The sequence below is a fragment of the Taurulus bubalis genome (genome assembly GCF_910589615.1).
Source record: "Taurulus bubalis genome assembly, chromosome: 3".
Classification (NCBI taxonomy): domain Eukaryota; kingdom Metazoa; phylum Chordata; class Actinopteri; order Perciformes; family Cottidae; genus Taurulus; species Taurulus bubalis.
The window spans coordinates 28158408-28172416 of NC_136591.1; the positions used below are offsets into that span (position 1 = coordinate 28158408).

Below are 14009 nucleotides of genomic sequence, written 5' to 3' on the forward strand. Positions count from 1 at the left end.
CCTGGGATACAGTTCAGGACACGTGGATGCAAGACTCCAATTTAAATAGCCTCCGACATCTGATTGCATTACCTTCATACAAGATCATTATTTTCACCTCAGGCACTTTTATCTGTAAATATTTCAGATGTTTGGCCCCAACTGGAAATGATCCCGTGACCCTGGCAGCGCTGCACACTGGATCACATTATTAAAATGACTGTGATATGGGCTTCTTCGACTACAGGCATCAGCTGCTTGCAATGTAATGTTTCCTAACAGCTGTCGCTCTGTCGGCTTGTCTGTGTGAGTGTGTAACAAAGAGAGAGTGATGGCAGCAGGAGCTCCCGTCGGGCCCATGGGACAGTCGGGAGAGGAGCAGACGGTCGTGTCGTTTCACTGGAAACATATGGTGAAACTCAAGTGTGTAATTTACCTCAGACTACGGGTGGCCCCGAGTAACACGCACACGCACACACACACACACACACACAGTGACAGGGTGTAATTTACCTGGGGCCTATGGGTGGCCTAGTATCCCGTTGCACTTGTCATACACACACAGACAGCTCCAACTCAGTTCCCACTCCCTGGCAGAGACAGAGAGAGTGAAACTAATTTCCCCCGGCCCGCAGACAGGAGAGTAAGAAATCACACAATGACAGAGATGTTAGAGATCTACACAGCGAAAGGTTGAGAGGCTGAAACTGCATTTAGTGTATTGACCCAGTGGAAGACATTACCCCAGAATCTCCACCTGTGGGAGTTGCTGCACACCCTGGATCACATCCTCTCCAATTCATCAACCTGGCTCCTTTTCAAAGTCGGCGCTATCCTCCCTCAGAAAAATAAAGAGATGAAGGTCATGGGAGCACCAGCCAAGGGGAGGAAGACAGATTAGAGGAGTGTGTCCCTCCCTACATTCCTGCACTGACCTTCATAGTAGTGTGGCACTGTAGCTATCATCAGTCCACCATGCTTTATAGTTGGTTTTGTTTGAGGGGTGGGATTATGGGCTCCTCCAACCTGCATGCCCCACCCCGATTCCACGGCAACCGTAAATGGAGCATATCTCCTTTTGCATGAGGATTGACAGACAGGCAGTCCCAGACGAATACACTTGGCACTGTTTGAGGTGTCTGTCTGTGAAGGCTGATATGATAGTCTGTCTGCAAGTTGCTGTGTGTGTGTGTGTGTGTGTGTGTGTGAGAGCGAGAGCGCTGGTGTTTGATCTCCTTTCCCAGCCAGGAGGCTTTAACTTTACTCCAGGTGCAGAGAAGTCAACCTGAGGGCATGAGAGGCACATACAGTTGAGATCACACACACACACACAGGAAGTTTCCAGCAACTCATACTGCGTAACTTTGTGGTTTAAACTGGTTTACCAGTCCAGTGGTGTCGCTGTGGAATGCTCCTGGAGACTCGGCACTGCGCTGGAGGATAAACACGACTGTTACCGCCTCCACATGTGAACATCAATCAGTCCCAAACAGAAATACTGAGAGTAAAAAAAATGAAAAGGGGAAAGGGCCAGCTGGTTCAGTGGGCAGTGTAATGACAATGTGCAGGACAGTCTACTGTACACAGAAGCAGATGGAGTTGCTTTTCTCTGCTGCAGGTCAGGTCTGATTGGGCAGAGAGTAAATTAGGTGGATAGTAAACAACGGGACTAAACACACTGACGTAACGCTGAGACACAGTTGTTCAACAGGTGCAGAAGATTTGGCAAATTTGGCTAAAATAATGTGCGAACCATTAACTCTATCCAATAAAGTGGATTGCTGTGTAGCGACGTTAAAAGCTCTAAACTGCATTTCTTCCATTCCATTAGCTTAAATGTAGCAGGAATAATTCCTGTGTATCTCCACACAGGGAATGTGTGTGGTCCATAATGAGCTCAGTAAACATCTGCTACTCCTGTATTAAAGACCATTTTCTCTGCGTCTCATCCTGTAATATGGAGAAATTAGAGTGCAGGGACTCATTCGGCATGTTTATACACACACACACACACACACACACACACACACACACACACACACACACACACACACACACACACACACATTCACAGAGAGCAGACATAACATACGGAGTCCAAGTGTTTTTATGCTACCCAACTGACGCTCTAACATACCATCTCAACACCACAATTTTCCATCCACAACAGTAAAACACTACCGGGTGTCCTTGGTGTACGGTCCCTGAATACCAGGGTTGTTTTTCTTTTTTTTTCAAAGTGAAGGGTACTGAAGCCTGATCCAAGAAGCAGGTTTACAGATTCATCTGGAAATCTTTGTTAATTTAACCCCAGAAGCTCCACAAATCTGGAACATGTGAATGTAGAAATACTTTTATTTTTAGGTTTTAACCAGATACGCAACTGCTGTTGAACGCAACATCCGTAGAGGAATAGCACCACCAAGTGGCAATACTCCATAGCAATCAGACAGAAAAACAGATATCTAACAATAGGAAACAGAAACTCCTACAAAAAAAAAAACTGTAATTCAAAAGCTTGGAGGGTTTATTGGTTTTATTATAGAAACCACTTCATGGATGTCACAAGACAGTGACATTGAAAAAGCATTTACTGCACAGCAGACTGATAAAACAAAAAGAAGGCATGACTCCTCAGATCACAACACCAGTTTCCACATTGGGTCCTCCGTATGTACACTGGTGTAGTTGTAGTAATACATCTGGTTTAACTTAATCCAGCAGAGTTCCACATCCATGCAAACCTCACGTTCCTATCGTTTTCCCCACTCCTGAAATAGTCTGTTGATGATACGCTGAGCCATCTGAAGAGGATCTTTCTCACTTGCTCATCTCCAGCTGGACCTCACTGAGGATCTCCTCCTCCAGTTTGGACGTCTCGTACTCCTTCAGCATGTCGTACTCCCGCCAAGGCTGTGCCCACTTCTGGGCGTGCTCCATCTTCTCCGGGGTCAGGGACAGGTCAAAGCGAATGCCCTGGATGTTGAACTTGGGTCGTTCCCAGCGTTTGGACCACGGCTTTGGACGCATCCTGACCTTCATCTGGGGAATAGACAGAAATGCTTAAATGCTGCAGTTCTTTTTAGATCAAACCACAGACCGAAGGCACATTTTAATCTAAATTACTAGAAACCATTCCTGCATTAATAAGAATACTGCTACATGCAGCTGTAAGAGTACTTAGTATAATAATCTTTGGAGAAGCCCCATTTAATCCAGCCCTTTGTTATACATTAGTATCCATCTTGAAGCTCTCCTACCTTGTTGACAGGCACCTCGTCAGTGGAGGAGTAGGGCACAGGCTTCATGTCCGGGTCCACAGTGCTGTACTCGGTCAGAGCATCTCTCAGATACATGAGGTTGTCATCCAGCCTCTTCTCAAACTTCAGCACGTCAATCTTCTGGACACGGGGGCTGTACAACTCGTAGCAGATTTCCACTCCTGAGACACACGCGTGAAGAAACGGGTGTTTTAGCTTCTGGTTCACTTCTTGTAAATGTTAAGTAACTCTGGATATAAAAAGTTAATAAGCCAACCAAGTTATAAATGGCCAACACTAAGGTAGAGATAATATAGAGGGAGAGGGACAGGCAGACTTAATACTGGACCATAACAAAACATTTACAATGACATCAAACAACATTTTGGTTCGCTTAAAACAAGACATTTCATCATATCATGAGACAGTGATGCCACAGCCTGTGTGAGTCAACAAAGGTTTACTGAAATGTGAAAATAAATAAACCTCACCTTGATTATCAATGATGTTCCTAAGGACAAATGTGGCTCCCAGTCCCTTCCCACCCCTCTGGATACAGATGCCAACAAAGCGATTAATTTTCCCACTGGCATTGGGGTCGGCCATGGTCACGGCCAGGATGCAACCTTCAAACAATACAAATAAGTTACACCATTTAAAATTATGCAATCAACACACTTTGTGCATAATTAAAAATACAATTTATATTTGCATAGTTCTTTACAAGATATCGAATTAAAACCAATTGGAAAAAAAGTTTAAAAAATTGTCCTGAGATAAAAAATCTGATCTGAGGAGGCACTTAAAACACGGCTTTGCATGTCTTAGATCTTGAAACAGGAAGTTCCACAACTGAGGGGCGAAGACAGCAAAGGTTTTGGTAATCTTACAGTGGTATTGAACCTGTTGAGTTACTAACCCTTGTGTAACCCCTACATTTTTATCAAAAGAAAAATTATATGATTAATTATTTTTTCAAACTCCGACTCATTGGCTCATTTTCTAAATCAGAACACATTTTCAAGATCTCATACTGTACACCCCCTACACATGTATATTACATACAGGATGTTCAGGTCCACTGGTCCCGGGGATCATAAGAGTGTGGAAGTTGAAGGTCCTGTGTACCTTCACTCTGTCCTCCTGTCTGGGCCTGCTTATAGTGTGTGTGTGCCTGTGTTGTGTGTGTGTGTTTTGTTTTTATGCCCCAGCCGTCCCGCACAAGGTTGCAACTGACAAATGTGTGCAAAATGTGCAAATGTGCAAACGTAAAACAAATCTTTTTTGTGGCATTTAGTCCAGTGCTTCTGTAATGTGTCTTGTCCATATATTGAAGCAATAATGATAACAAATAAAAAATTCTAAATAATAAATACTTTTTATATACTTATACCTATATTAAAATAAGAAAATTAAGACACTTTTCAGTCCTCCTCATGTGGTTGGGCATATTTCTCTGAAGACTGAATCTTTCCCAAGAGTCGGCGATTACCTATCAAATAGGTATGAAAGTCCTTGCAGGTCATGTGTTTGAAATTTTACTTGCTCTGCATGTCATGCACTCAGCTTCCGAAGCATCATGGCCGAGGCAAACACATGGGTTTTAGTTTGTCCCGTCCGTGAACATACATTTACATTTCGGCATGGCTGCAGATGTCATGTGCTGTTGTAAACAATGCAACTAGTGGAGGTGGCAAGGTGCTCAGTGTTGCCAGATTGGGAATGGCGAAGTATCGTACCAAAGGGGTCACCCTAGGTTACGGCATGTTTCATCACGTTACGTTTTTTTACAAGCAAAACTGAACTGTAACGGAACATAATGGAACTTTAACGCCAACACTACCTAAACACGTTAGCTAACGTGATAGCAAGCTGACTAGCTTCCATTAAAAACAAGTTTGAGGGAAATGAAGACATCTTAACTCTGATTGGCCAAGACGTTCTATTTTTGTGAAGATCACGATTTAAACTTTTCTCAGCGTCTCACTCCAATCTCAGAAACGCTGGCAGGCCAGTTGCTCTGCTCCGCTCTTTTTTTTCTTCTTCTCAGCGACTTATTGACTGGCGTAATAATCGAGCGACACAACGAATCGATAATAAAATTCGTTGCCAACACTTTTGATAATCGATTTTGATCGATTCGTTGTTGCAGCCCTAGACAATACACAACCCAAACACGTTAGCTAACATGATAGCAAGCTGACTAGCTTTCATTAAAAACAAGTTTGAGGGAAATGAAGACGCTGTAGACATCTTAACGCTGATTGGCCAAGACTCGATAAGTCACATCAAAGATGTTCTATTTTTGCGAAGATCACGACCTCAGCTTTTCTCCTCGTCTCACTCCAATCTCAGAAATGCCGCCAGGCCAGTTGCTCTGCTCTTTTTTTTTTCTCTCCGCGACTTATTGACTGCCGTAATAATCGCGCGACACAACTAATCGATAATGAAATTCGTTGCCAACACTTTTGATAAATCGATCCTACAGAGGTGTCAAACTCATTTTAGTTAAGGGGCCACATGCTGCCCATTTTGATCTCAAGTGGGCCAGACCAGTAAAATCCTAGCATAATAACGCATACATAATGACAGTGGCGGGCCCGTCAGGGCCTTCTAATGCCGTGTTCACACCAAAACAGTTGCGAATTTTCGCAACGCCACTTCAAAGGTAAAGGGAAAATATTAACAACATATGCTGTTTATATTGCTTGTAATTGAGATGAAATGTGTTTAGTATTTTAGCATACAATTGTGTTGAATTAAAAAACCCAAAATGCAGCAGGTCCACCAGACCCATGAACACTGGCTGAATGCTGATTAACAAAGATATGACCACCACACAAAAATCAAGAGGTTTCTTACCTGCGTAGAATTCAGGGATGTTGAGGACTTTCCTCCTGCGAATCATATCTTTCCTCTCAATAGCAAATTTAAAAGGATCTGTCCTCTGTCTGGGAGGGATGAACTCTGGGCTCAGAAACCTGAGAGGGAAAACAGCATTTTAAAAAGCGTGCTTTACACAGTATGCAGCGGTAATGTGCGTATTATGGAGAGAGATTTAAGAGAGAGATTGAGGCAGTGTCATACTTTCGCAGAGATGCCACAGTCTGTGTTTTATCTATGACGACAGGTTTAGGCGGAGGGGTGAACTTCGACGGCTCCTTCGGGGCAAGACGACCCAGTGACGTCGATATGAATCCTGGAAATAACAAGAAAATACGACAAAAACATTATTTGTCAGTTAAAGTGGTCATTACGTTGAACTACGGCTAGCTAACACTTCAACGTTAGCTTATGTTCGTGGCTGAAGAAGTAGGTTACAACACATGTTCAAAGCCTGACAGAGAATTATGAAGTCTACCGGAGGAAAGAGAGCTTCTTCAGTTTGCTTACGTTCATTTTGGAGCCGCAGGTTTCGTAATAACCTCAGTGAAAACATACATTTGTCGAGCCCTTTCGCACAGGCTGCCATGTCTGACCTTCTGTTGTCACATGGGAACTAGTACGGAAGCCGTGTAAGGAAATGTCAATGATACGCGATTTGTTCAAATCTGCAGTAAAGTCTATTGTCCACAAGATGGCGCCACCGTTTCATCGGTTATACATCATCTCACCGGGTCCTATTTCAAATGCATTAAAAAAATAGGAAGTAGCACCGAAATATATATAAATAAATACATATACATAAATAAATAATACACTCCATTACAAGGAAAAGTCCTGCATCAACATTTTTACTTAAAAACTCAAAAGTATGAAAAACAACTTATTCTACATTACATGCATTATTACAAGTACAAATAGGATAGTCATTGGTTGGGAAAATGGCTCCTTTCAGAGTGTTATATTATTGGATGGTGGCAGGTGTCTGGTAGGGAACTCTGGTCTTTGAGACCATGCATGGGAACGGCGGTCCTCCAGGTGGGCTGCCTCCCCAACACGCAGTTAGAAATGCACTTAGAGAGCAGTGCACTGCTCGACCCGCTCAGTCTCACAGCGGTGTGGTGGGAGGATGAGGGACGACTAGAGCCATGGGACCGCACATCTCCCGCACGCGACGCAGAACCTGAACCCCAATGCGGCGGCTGGACTTTCTAGTGCTACGGAGAAACTCACAAACTTTGAGGCTTCAAGGATGTTCCTCTCAGACGGGACTCTCTCAGCCGTCAGTTCTGCGCTCCTGTTGGGAATAACGTGCCTGAGCGTCCTCGCTGATCTCACCAACGGCTCTTCAGACTTTTCAGGTTGGGAATTATATTTGTTGTGTTCATGTTTTGGAGACAAAAGTGGACAAAAACTTGTTTTCCACACTTTAAAAAGCAACGCTCCTACAGTTTGTTCAGATGACCAGGTGGTGTTTTACTGCGTGTGTTGTCTGCACCAAACCTCATCCTTTTTTCTTTTTTTCTGCGCGAGAGAAGTAAACAATTAGCACTCTAAGTCTAGGAGATGAAATATAACTCTGATAAGTTTTTAGGCATGCTTTAAACCGCTGAGCACGACACTCAAACCCACCACGAGCAGGGATTGCAGTGTGTCGCATGAACTTCTGCTCCCGGGACGACCCGTGCCCGTGGCGTGCTGCAGCACGCTCACCCGAATGTTTGTTTCTTAAAACGTACAACACAACTTTGACATGCGGAAAAAGCCCACGTTGTGCTTATCTTTTGACCAATTCTGACCCACATAAAGGCACTTCAAACAACAGGGTCTCCTTTAGTAAAGCCACCTGGCTGTAGGGCTTAAGGGTTGGTTTATCAGCACAGCTATATCTGCCACACATATATCCCATTGATGCAATGAAGATAAATGGGTTAATGTGTTACTAGATGGAAACTATTGTCTAGACCAAGTGCTGTGGATTTACAGCTCAGAGAAGAAAGCATGTTTATGCCTTGTATAGAATCAGTTTGAAAGGTAGAGGCAACGCTAGTAATATCAGTGCCAATTACCTCAGGTTCATGTGCAAGCCGGTGTGACAGAATCTGAAGGCTCTCATGTCCGCTCAGAAAAGCCAGCATATTGCTAAACTAATGAGTTATTTTCTGTGTTGCATTAAAGGCCATTGAGCTCTGCTGAGCCCAAGGCAAGCCTGCAGGTTTTGTTTACTGTGCCATAAAACGTGAAGGCAGCTTTGTGTCGGTGTTAATTGGCCTCTAATGGGTCTAATGGTTGGGAACGAGCAGACTAACACTGTGGGGAAAAGGTGCTAAAGAGCAGATGTATGTAACATGCCCTCTGTGTGTGTGTGTGTGTGTGTGTGTGTGTGTGTGTGTGTGTGTGTGTGTGTGTCCAATGTTGTGGCCTAATGAGCTGCTAGAGACCATGGTGAAGTGAAGGCTGTTAACAAGGTCACATTTCTGTAATTGCCATGCATGTCGGTGGCTGTTGGTTTGGTCATGAATATGATCGAGTAGATTACATGGTGGTTAATTAAGCAAGAAGGGAAAACTATTAGTGCGGTCTGAATCCAGATTTCCGCTGGTTGGAGCAGGTTTACCAATAACCCGGCTTATGCATGATTATGTAAATACTATGTCATAGGCGGAAGTTAATTCGTTGAAATCTCAGCTTTGGTGTGTCATTGTTTTTGTCCTGGAAGTGGCTCATTGATACTTTTGCTCCATAGGGGGATGGGGAGGAGACACTGTTGTCATTTTGGGATCTTTCTTTGCTTTCCGTGGACCTAAGATGGGGTCTGAAGGGACGCCGGTGTTGAGTCCCCAGATGTAATTTTGGTTTGCTCATCAGGGACTCTGTGCAACGTGCTTGTAGAGAAATGCTGACCCAGAGAATGAAATGAGAAAGAGGAGTAAGAATACCTCAGGGACAAAGAAATCCTTCAGTCCTCACATTCTTGACCAGCGGAGTCTCCCTGGAGACCGAGAAGGGTGTTTTGATTGACAGGTGCTGGCCGGCTGACAGAAGTGGGAGATCTAACCTCTGTCGCTCAGACCTCCTTTCGATCATGTGGTCGGAGCAACGATGGTGGACAATCGGGTCTCATCGGTGAACCGGAGCCAACTGTTGATTTCCAAAGGAATGTACATCTTATAGTAGTTCCTGCCTCTCTGTGTGTTGTGTTTGCATCACTTGTTGACAACTGGAGTAATAGCAGTGTCATATTTCATCATGGAAACAAACCACTGTATGTTGGTGGCTGTTTTGATTCTGTCTCTCCGCCCTGTTATCATTTTCTATTATACAGCTGCCTGAACAGGTAATTACAGGTGTGGAGTGAGCCGAGCAACACTTAAGAGCCCCCGGGCTATAACTCTGCAAGCGAGCTAATTATGCCCAACGTTTAACGAGTCATCGATTCTTCGCTGTTGATGTTTTTATTGATTTAGTTTTTTTTCATACCAAGAAGTCATAGAATCTATAGAACACAGGGTTATCTTCTGCTCTACATGTATATCCATTTTCTCAGGTTTACTCATGTGACAAGTTTGTTATGTAACTGTACTTTGTCAGACAGCGAGCCATAGACTGTATGCACTGGATGGTGTCTTACATACTGTAACACTAAAATAGAGCTGAAAGGAATAGTTGATTCATTTAGAGGTGGATCAGCAGAAAGAGAACCTGCAAATATCTTGATAATCTATAACTTGTTAACATAGCTTTATGAGTAAAAGTGCCAGCATCTCAGTTGTGAGGATCTGTTCCTTTTCTCTGTCTTAAGTCATAAATAGAAAGTTTGTCTTGTGTTGGTTGGACAATGAAAGTCATTTGAAGACTTCAGATTCATTGGCCTTTAGGGCGATAGGTGTGATTTTACTGACTTTATAATCTGCAGATTATTAATGATGAAATGGTAATGAAAATAGTCAGTAGTTGCATCCCTATGGTCAATTTGTGACTGTTTGTCACTGTAAATTGAATTTGTTCTCAATATTTGGTATCTGATTGAGTACTATATGCTGTCTCCTATGGCAGAAAATAGATTATCATCTTTGTCAACACATACCTGTGAAGCGATGAATGCTGGACTGTTTTGAAAAAAATGGCAAAACAATAACAGGAATCTAGCATTTGCTACAACTGGGCCTTTCGTTACTTACAAAACAAAGATGTATTGTATGTCACTTTTCACCGCAGAGCGCTTTAGGCCCAGTTGTTTGTTACCAGACAAAATATATGACGCTGCCAAAGGGTTACAGTGCAGCAACTTTTCTTCTCTTTTATTAAACCCTCGAGGCAAAAACCCTATTTAACCCCTGTCAATGGGATGTGAGGCTGTTGAGGGGCCAAGGGGTCAACTGAGGTCAACCCATAGTAACTGTGAGTGTGTGGTTAGGGGGAGTCATCATCCATCTTGCTCTTTGTTCCCTCTTGTCGAACCTCATCACACATGTTGACCACTGTCGGGAAAGCTGGAAGGAACAAATTTTTTTAGGTCATGAATTTAAAGTCAGTTCAGAAGAGGCAGATGTTTGGATAACTTCAAAGTAGGGCTGGGAAGTTGTTTGAGATCAATTTGTTCTTTATAAGTTTTGATATTTTTGCATTTAGATCTCTTTATTTTTTTCAGAAATGTTTTTGATGAACATATCTACTTGTCACAGGGGGCAGTTCAACAGTTTAAATGATTACATCGCAGTAAACCTAATTACGATCTCAAGAAACAGCATCATTTGATTTTTTTAGTATTTCGTTTTTAACATTTGATACACCTAATTGGTCTTTGGTCCGAGCCACTCCAGCCATATCTGCGTTGCCATGTTTACTGAAATATAGATGCTCTGCAGAAAGCTTGATGGGGAAAAAATACTTATCAAACAATTACAGCTGAAACGAGTCAACTAATCGCTTGGAATTCAACACAACATGAATTACTCTTTGAAGACATTTAGCAAGCAGACTTCGCAAACATTTCATAGCTTTTTGGTTCTCAAATGTGAGGATTTGCTACCTTTCCTTTGAAAGTCGGAAATGATAGCAAACTGAGTATTTTGCGGTTTTTAAATTGTCGGTTGGACAAAACAAGAAATAGGAATGGGCCACTTTTGGTTCTGGGAATTGTGATGGATATTTTTTAAACAAATTCTTGAGCTTTTATATACCAAACGATTAATTAACCATTTGAAAAAAAACAAGGAAATGAATCATTAGTTCCAGCCTTAAACGCTTGCTCTTGTGATGTAAAGAGCAGAGGTCGATCGATCGTGGCTGACATAATAAGGCCGATATAATAAAAACATAGGTCGATATAATAAAAAGGCCGATATAATAAAAATATTTTGGAGCAAGAAAAAGCTGATAGAGGATTAATCGTCCGATACTAAATCAAGAGCTGATGGTGTTGCATTACATATCTTAAGAGCTAACATTTGTGTGGAGAAATAAAGTCCAGACGGGTCAGATATGACATGAATACCACATGTCAGCTTCCTGTGAAATCAGCTGTTCCCGGGATTGTGTTTTTGGCCTGTATTTCCTAACCTTATCCCCAGAATGATGAGGTAAAGGTTCACATGCACACTGACATTTTAAGAAAAAGTAGCCCTATGTGAAGTGGTAATGCACATCCCGGAGTCACTGGTGGAGCTCAGTTCCGCCGATAGCAATAGTTTGTAGCAATCGATGCATATTAATCGTCCAAACCAATAATCAGTGGACCTCCAGTAAAGAGACTGGGCAGCTCGATCCTTCATCAGAGACGGATCAGCTGATTGCTTTACTAGGGGAAAGCGCTCTAAGCCGCCTGACACGGCAGCCAACAGACACACAAATCCACCTATGCTTTTACCCTATGTCCTAGTCCATATTACTGAGCGCTACCAGAGGCCCCTCAAATCTTAATCCGCTCTGATTTTTGAGTGGCCTTGAATAAAGGGTAGCACACTGAACCCCATGCTCTCTTATCCCAGCCCCTTCCCCCCACTCAAACTCTCAGCAGCTCCCTTGCCTCCTCTCCCCACCACCTCCACCTCACTGCCTCGACTCCTCCCTAGGGCTTGCCTGATCACTGTTTCTGTGTCTGCGTGCGCCAGGTGAGCTCTGTCTAAACAAATCCTGCCTCCCACTTGTTTTGTCTACTGCGGTGGAGGCAGGCGGCGAAGGCGGATAGCGAGGGCCTGGCATAAGGCTGCTTTTCTCTCCGGCTGAATAGAGAGGGGGAGCTGCTGCTATTCAAAGAGTATACTCTCTGTGAGCGAGTTCCCGAAGGAGGGAAGTGTCAAGATATTTTGATTCATTCCATGATGGTATCACAACACAGAGCTTTTGGGTGTCAACAAGCGAGTGCATTCTTTAATATCATGCATTGTTTTTGATCTATAAACAACGTGTGTGGTGCTTCAGACATGTTTTGCGGTTTGAATAGGTTTGAACTATAAACCTTTTGAAAACCGTTGCGTCCTGTTTCACAACGTTTGTTCAAATCTGAATCAAGTTTTGAATCCGCTTATCAAATCTAAATCCTTTCAAATCCCTTCTAAAATCCATTTAGGTGTTGCTTTGTGACAAACGTTACAGATAACAGTTAAGACCTACAACTCAGAGATTGACATTAAATTAGCTTTTGTCGACAAAGGAAGAGAAAAGACATACAATAAAAGATTCAACAAGATCTGTCTTAGTGTGAGATGAATTGATCCATTTTGTTTAGCAACTCAGAGCTGGCTCTAAACGAGAACCAGCTGACTGACGTTTATTTAAACTGAGACGTAATTCAGACAGAAGTTTGTCCAGTTTGACATGACAGAAAAGATTACATCTTGAATGCTGAGAATTTATTGCTGACATTTGAAACAGCATATCCAGCCGTTTGGTACAAGATGTCTCTTGCAATCCACAGTCTCGTAAATAAAGGGAAATGTGACGCGAAGGAGCTTTTGGCTGCATGATGTCGATAACTTCTGGATGTTGTATGCATTTATGGCACAGTGGTTGCCATACTGTGGGAGCGTGCATTTGTGTAATTTAAAGCGGAAGTCTGGCACAACATGATAGTGATGAAAGACTGTGTTAGTTCCTCCCCCTGGATACAATAAGTACATAAACAAACACACACATCAAGCTACAATGTGGTGTTGGTGATGAGAGATGGGTGTTTACAACAGGAAACAACTCTTCCCCTCTGCTCCCCTTCAGCGTGAGGACATTATTACCCCACCTCACACCGTAACAGAGACGGACATTTTAAAGACATAGCACTGATTCAAATGTGAGTTGGTGAACTTTTTTTCGAATTGATTTTCTTTCTTTCTTTTTTTTTGACGACAGCAACAATGGGCTGAAGATAATTCATGACAAAGCTTTGAATACAAAAGTGTTGACAAGATTAATGTGAAAATGTGTTGAAACTTAGACGTGGCCTTAAAAGCGAGTCAAGTCTCGGCACATAAGCCGTTTTAACTTGCACCAATCAAAGTACGCTTTTGTCTCATTGCCAAGATGTGTGTGGGAATACAGCACATCCGGACTGAGGTAATACTTAATTAACGATGTGGCTGCTCTGGGCTAATATTGCACTAAATGAAGTTCCAGTCTGTCAATTATGCCCTGGGAACACAAAAACTATACAGAAACACATTTGTCAGGCTAACTCTTTCCAATCAGTCAAAGTCTTTGAGCATTTCTAGTGTGTTATACATCAATAACAAGTTATTCTGTTGCTCTCCCAGAGCTTCCATTGGGATGATGTCCTGTTTCTTTATGCTACGTTTAATGTGTGTTACTTTTAATGTAAAACAGATAGATGGTAGAAAGTTTATGGCAAATTTATATTTTGTCTGTGTAAATTTATTGTTATGGACGAAGTGT

General features: G+C 42.6%; 2 protein-coding genes across 3 annotated transcripts in view; one reads left to right on the top strand and one right to left on the bottom strand.

Annotated features, from left to right (window-relative positions):
- Positions 1-2505: 2505 nt before the first annotated feature.
- Positions 2506-6726, bottom strand: mrpl19 (mitochondrial ribosomal protein L19). The gene is made up of 6 exons (XM_079216269.1): positions 6633-6726; positions 6327-6438; positions 6102-6220; positions 3731-3865; positions 3240-3421; positions 2506-3021 (listed from the first exon to the last, which is right to left on the bottom strand). Exons 1-6 carry the CDS (start codon positions 6709-6711, stop codon positions 2800-2802), a joined length of 849 nt encoding a protein of 282 aa, XP_079072395.1. The 5' UTR covers positions 6712-6726; the 3' UTR covers positions 2506-2799.
- A 648-nt stretch (positions 6727-7374) lies between these two features.
- eva1aa (eva-1 homolog A, regulator of programmed cell death a) overlaps positions 7375-14009 on the top strand; it is a gene marked incomplete at both ends in the record, with an annotated part of 67776 nt that continues 61141 nt past the window's right edge. For both annotated transcript variants that reach the window (XM_079216065.1, XM_079216066.1), the window contains one exon: positions 7375-7483. In XM_079216065.1, coding sequence (XP_079072191.1) covers positions 7375-7483 — 109 coding nt within the window. The remainder of the gene's footprint in view (positions 7484-14009) is intronic.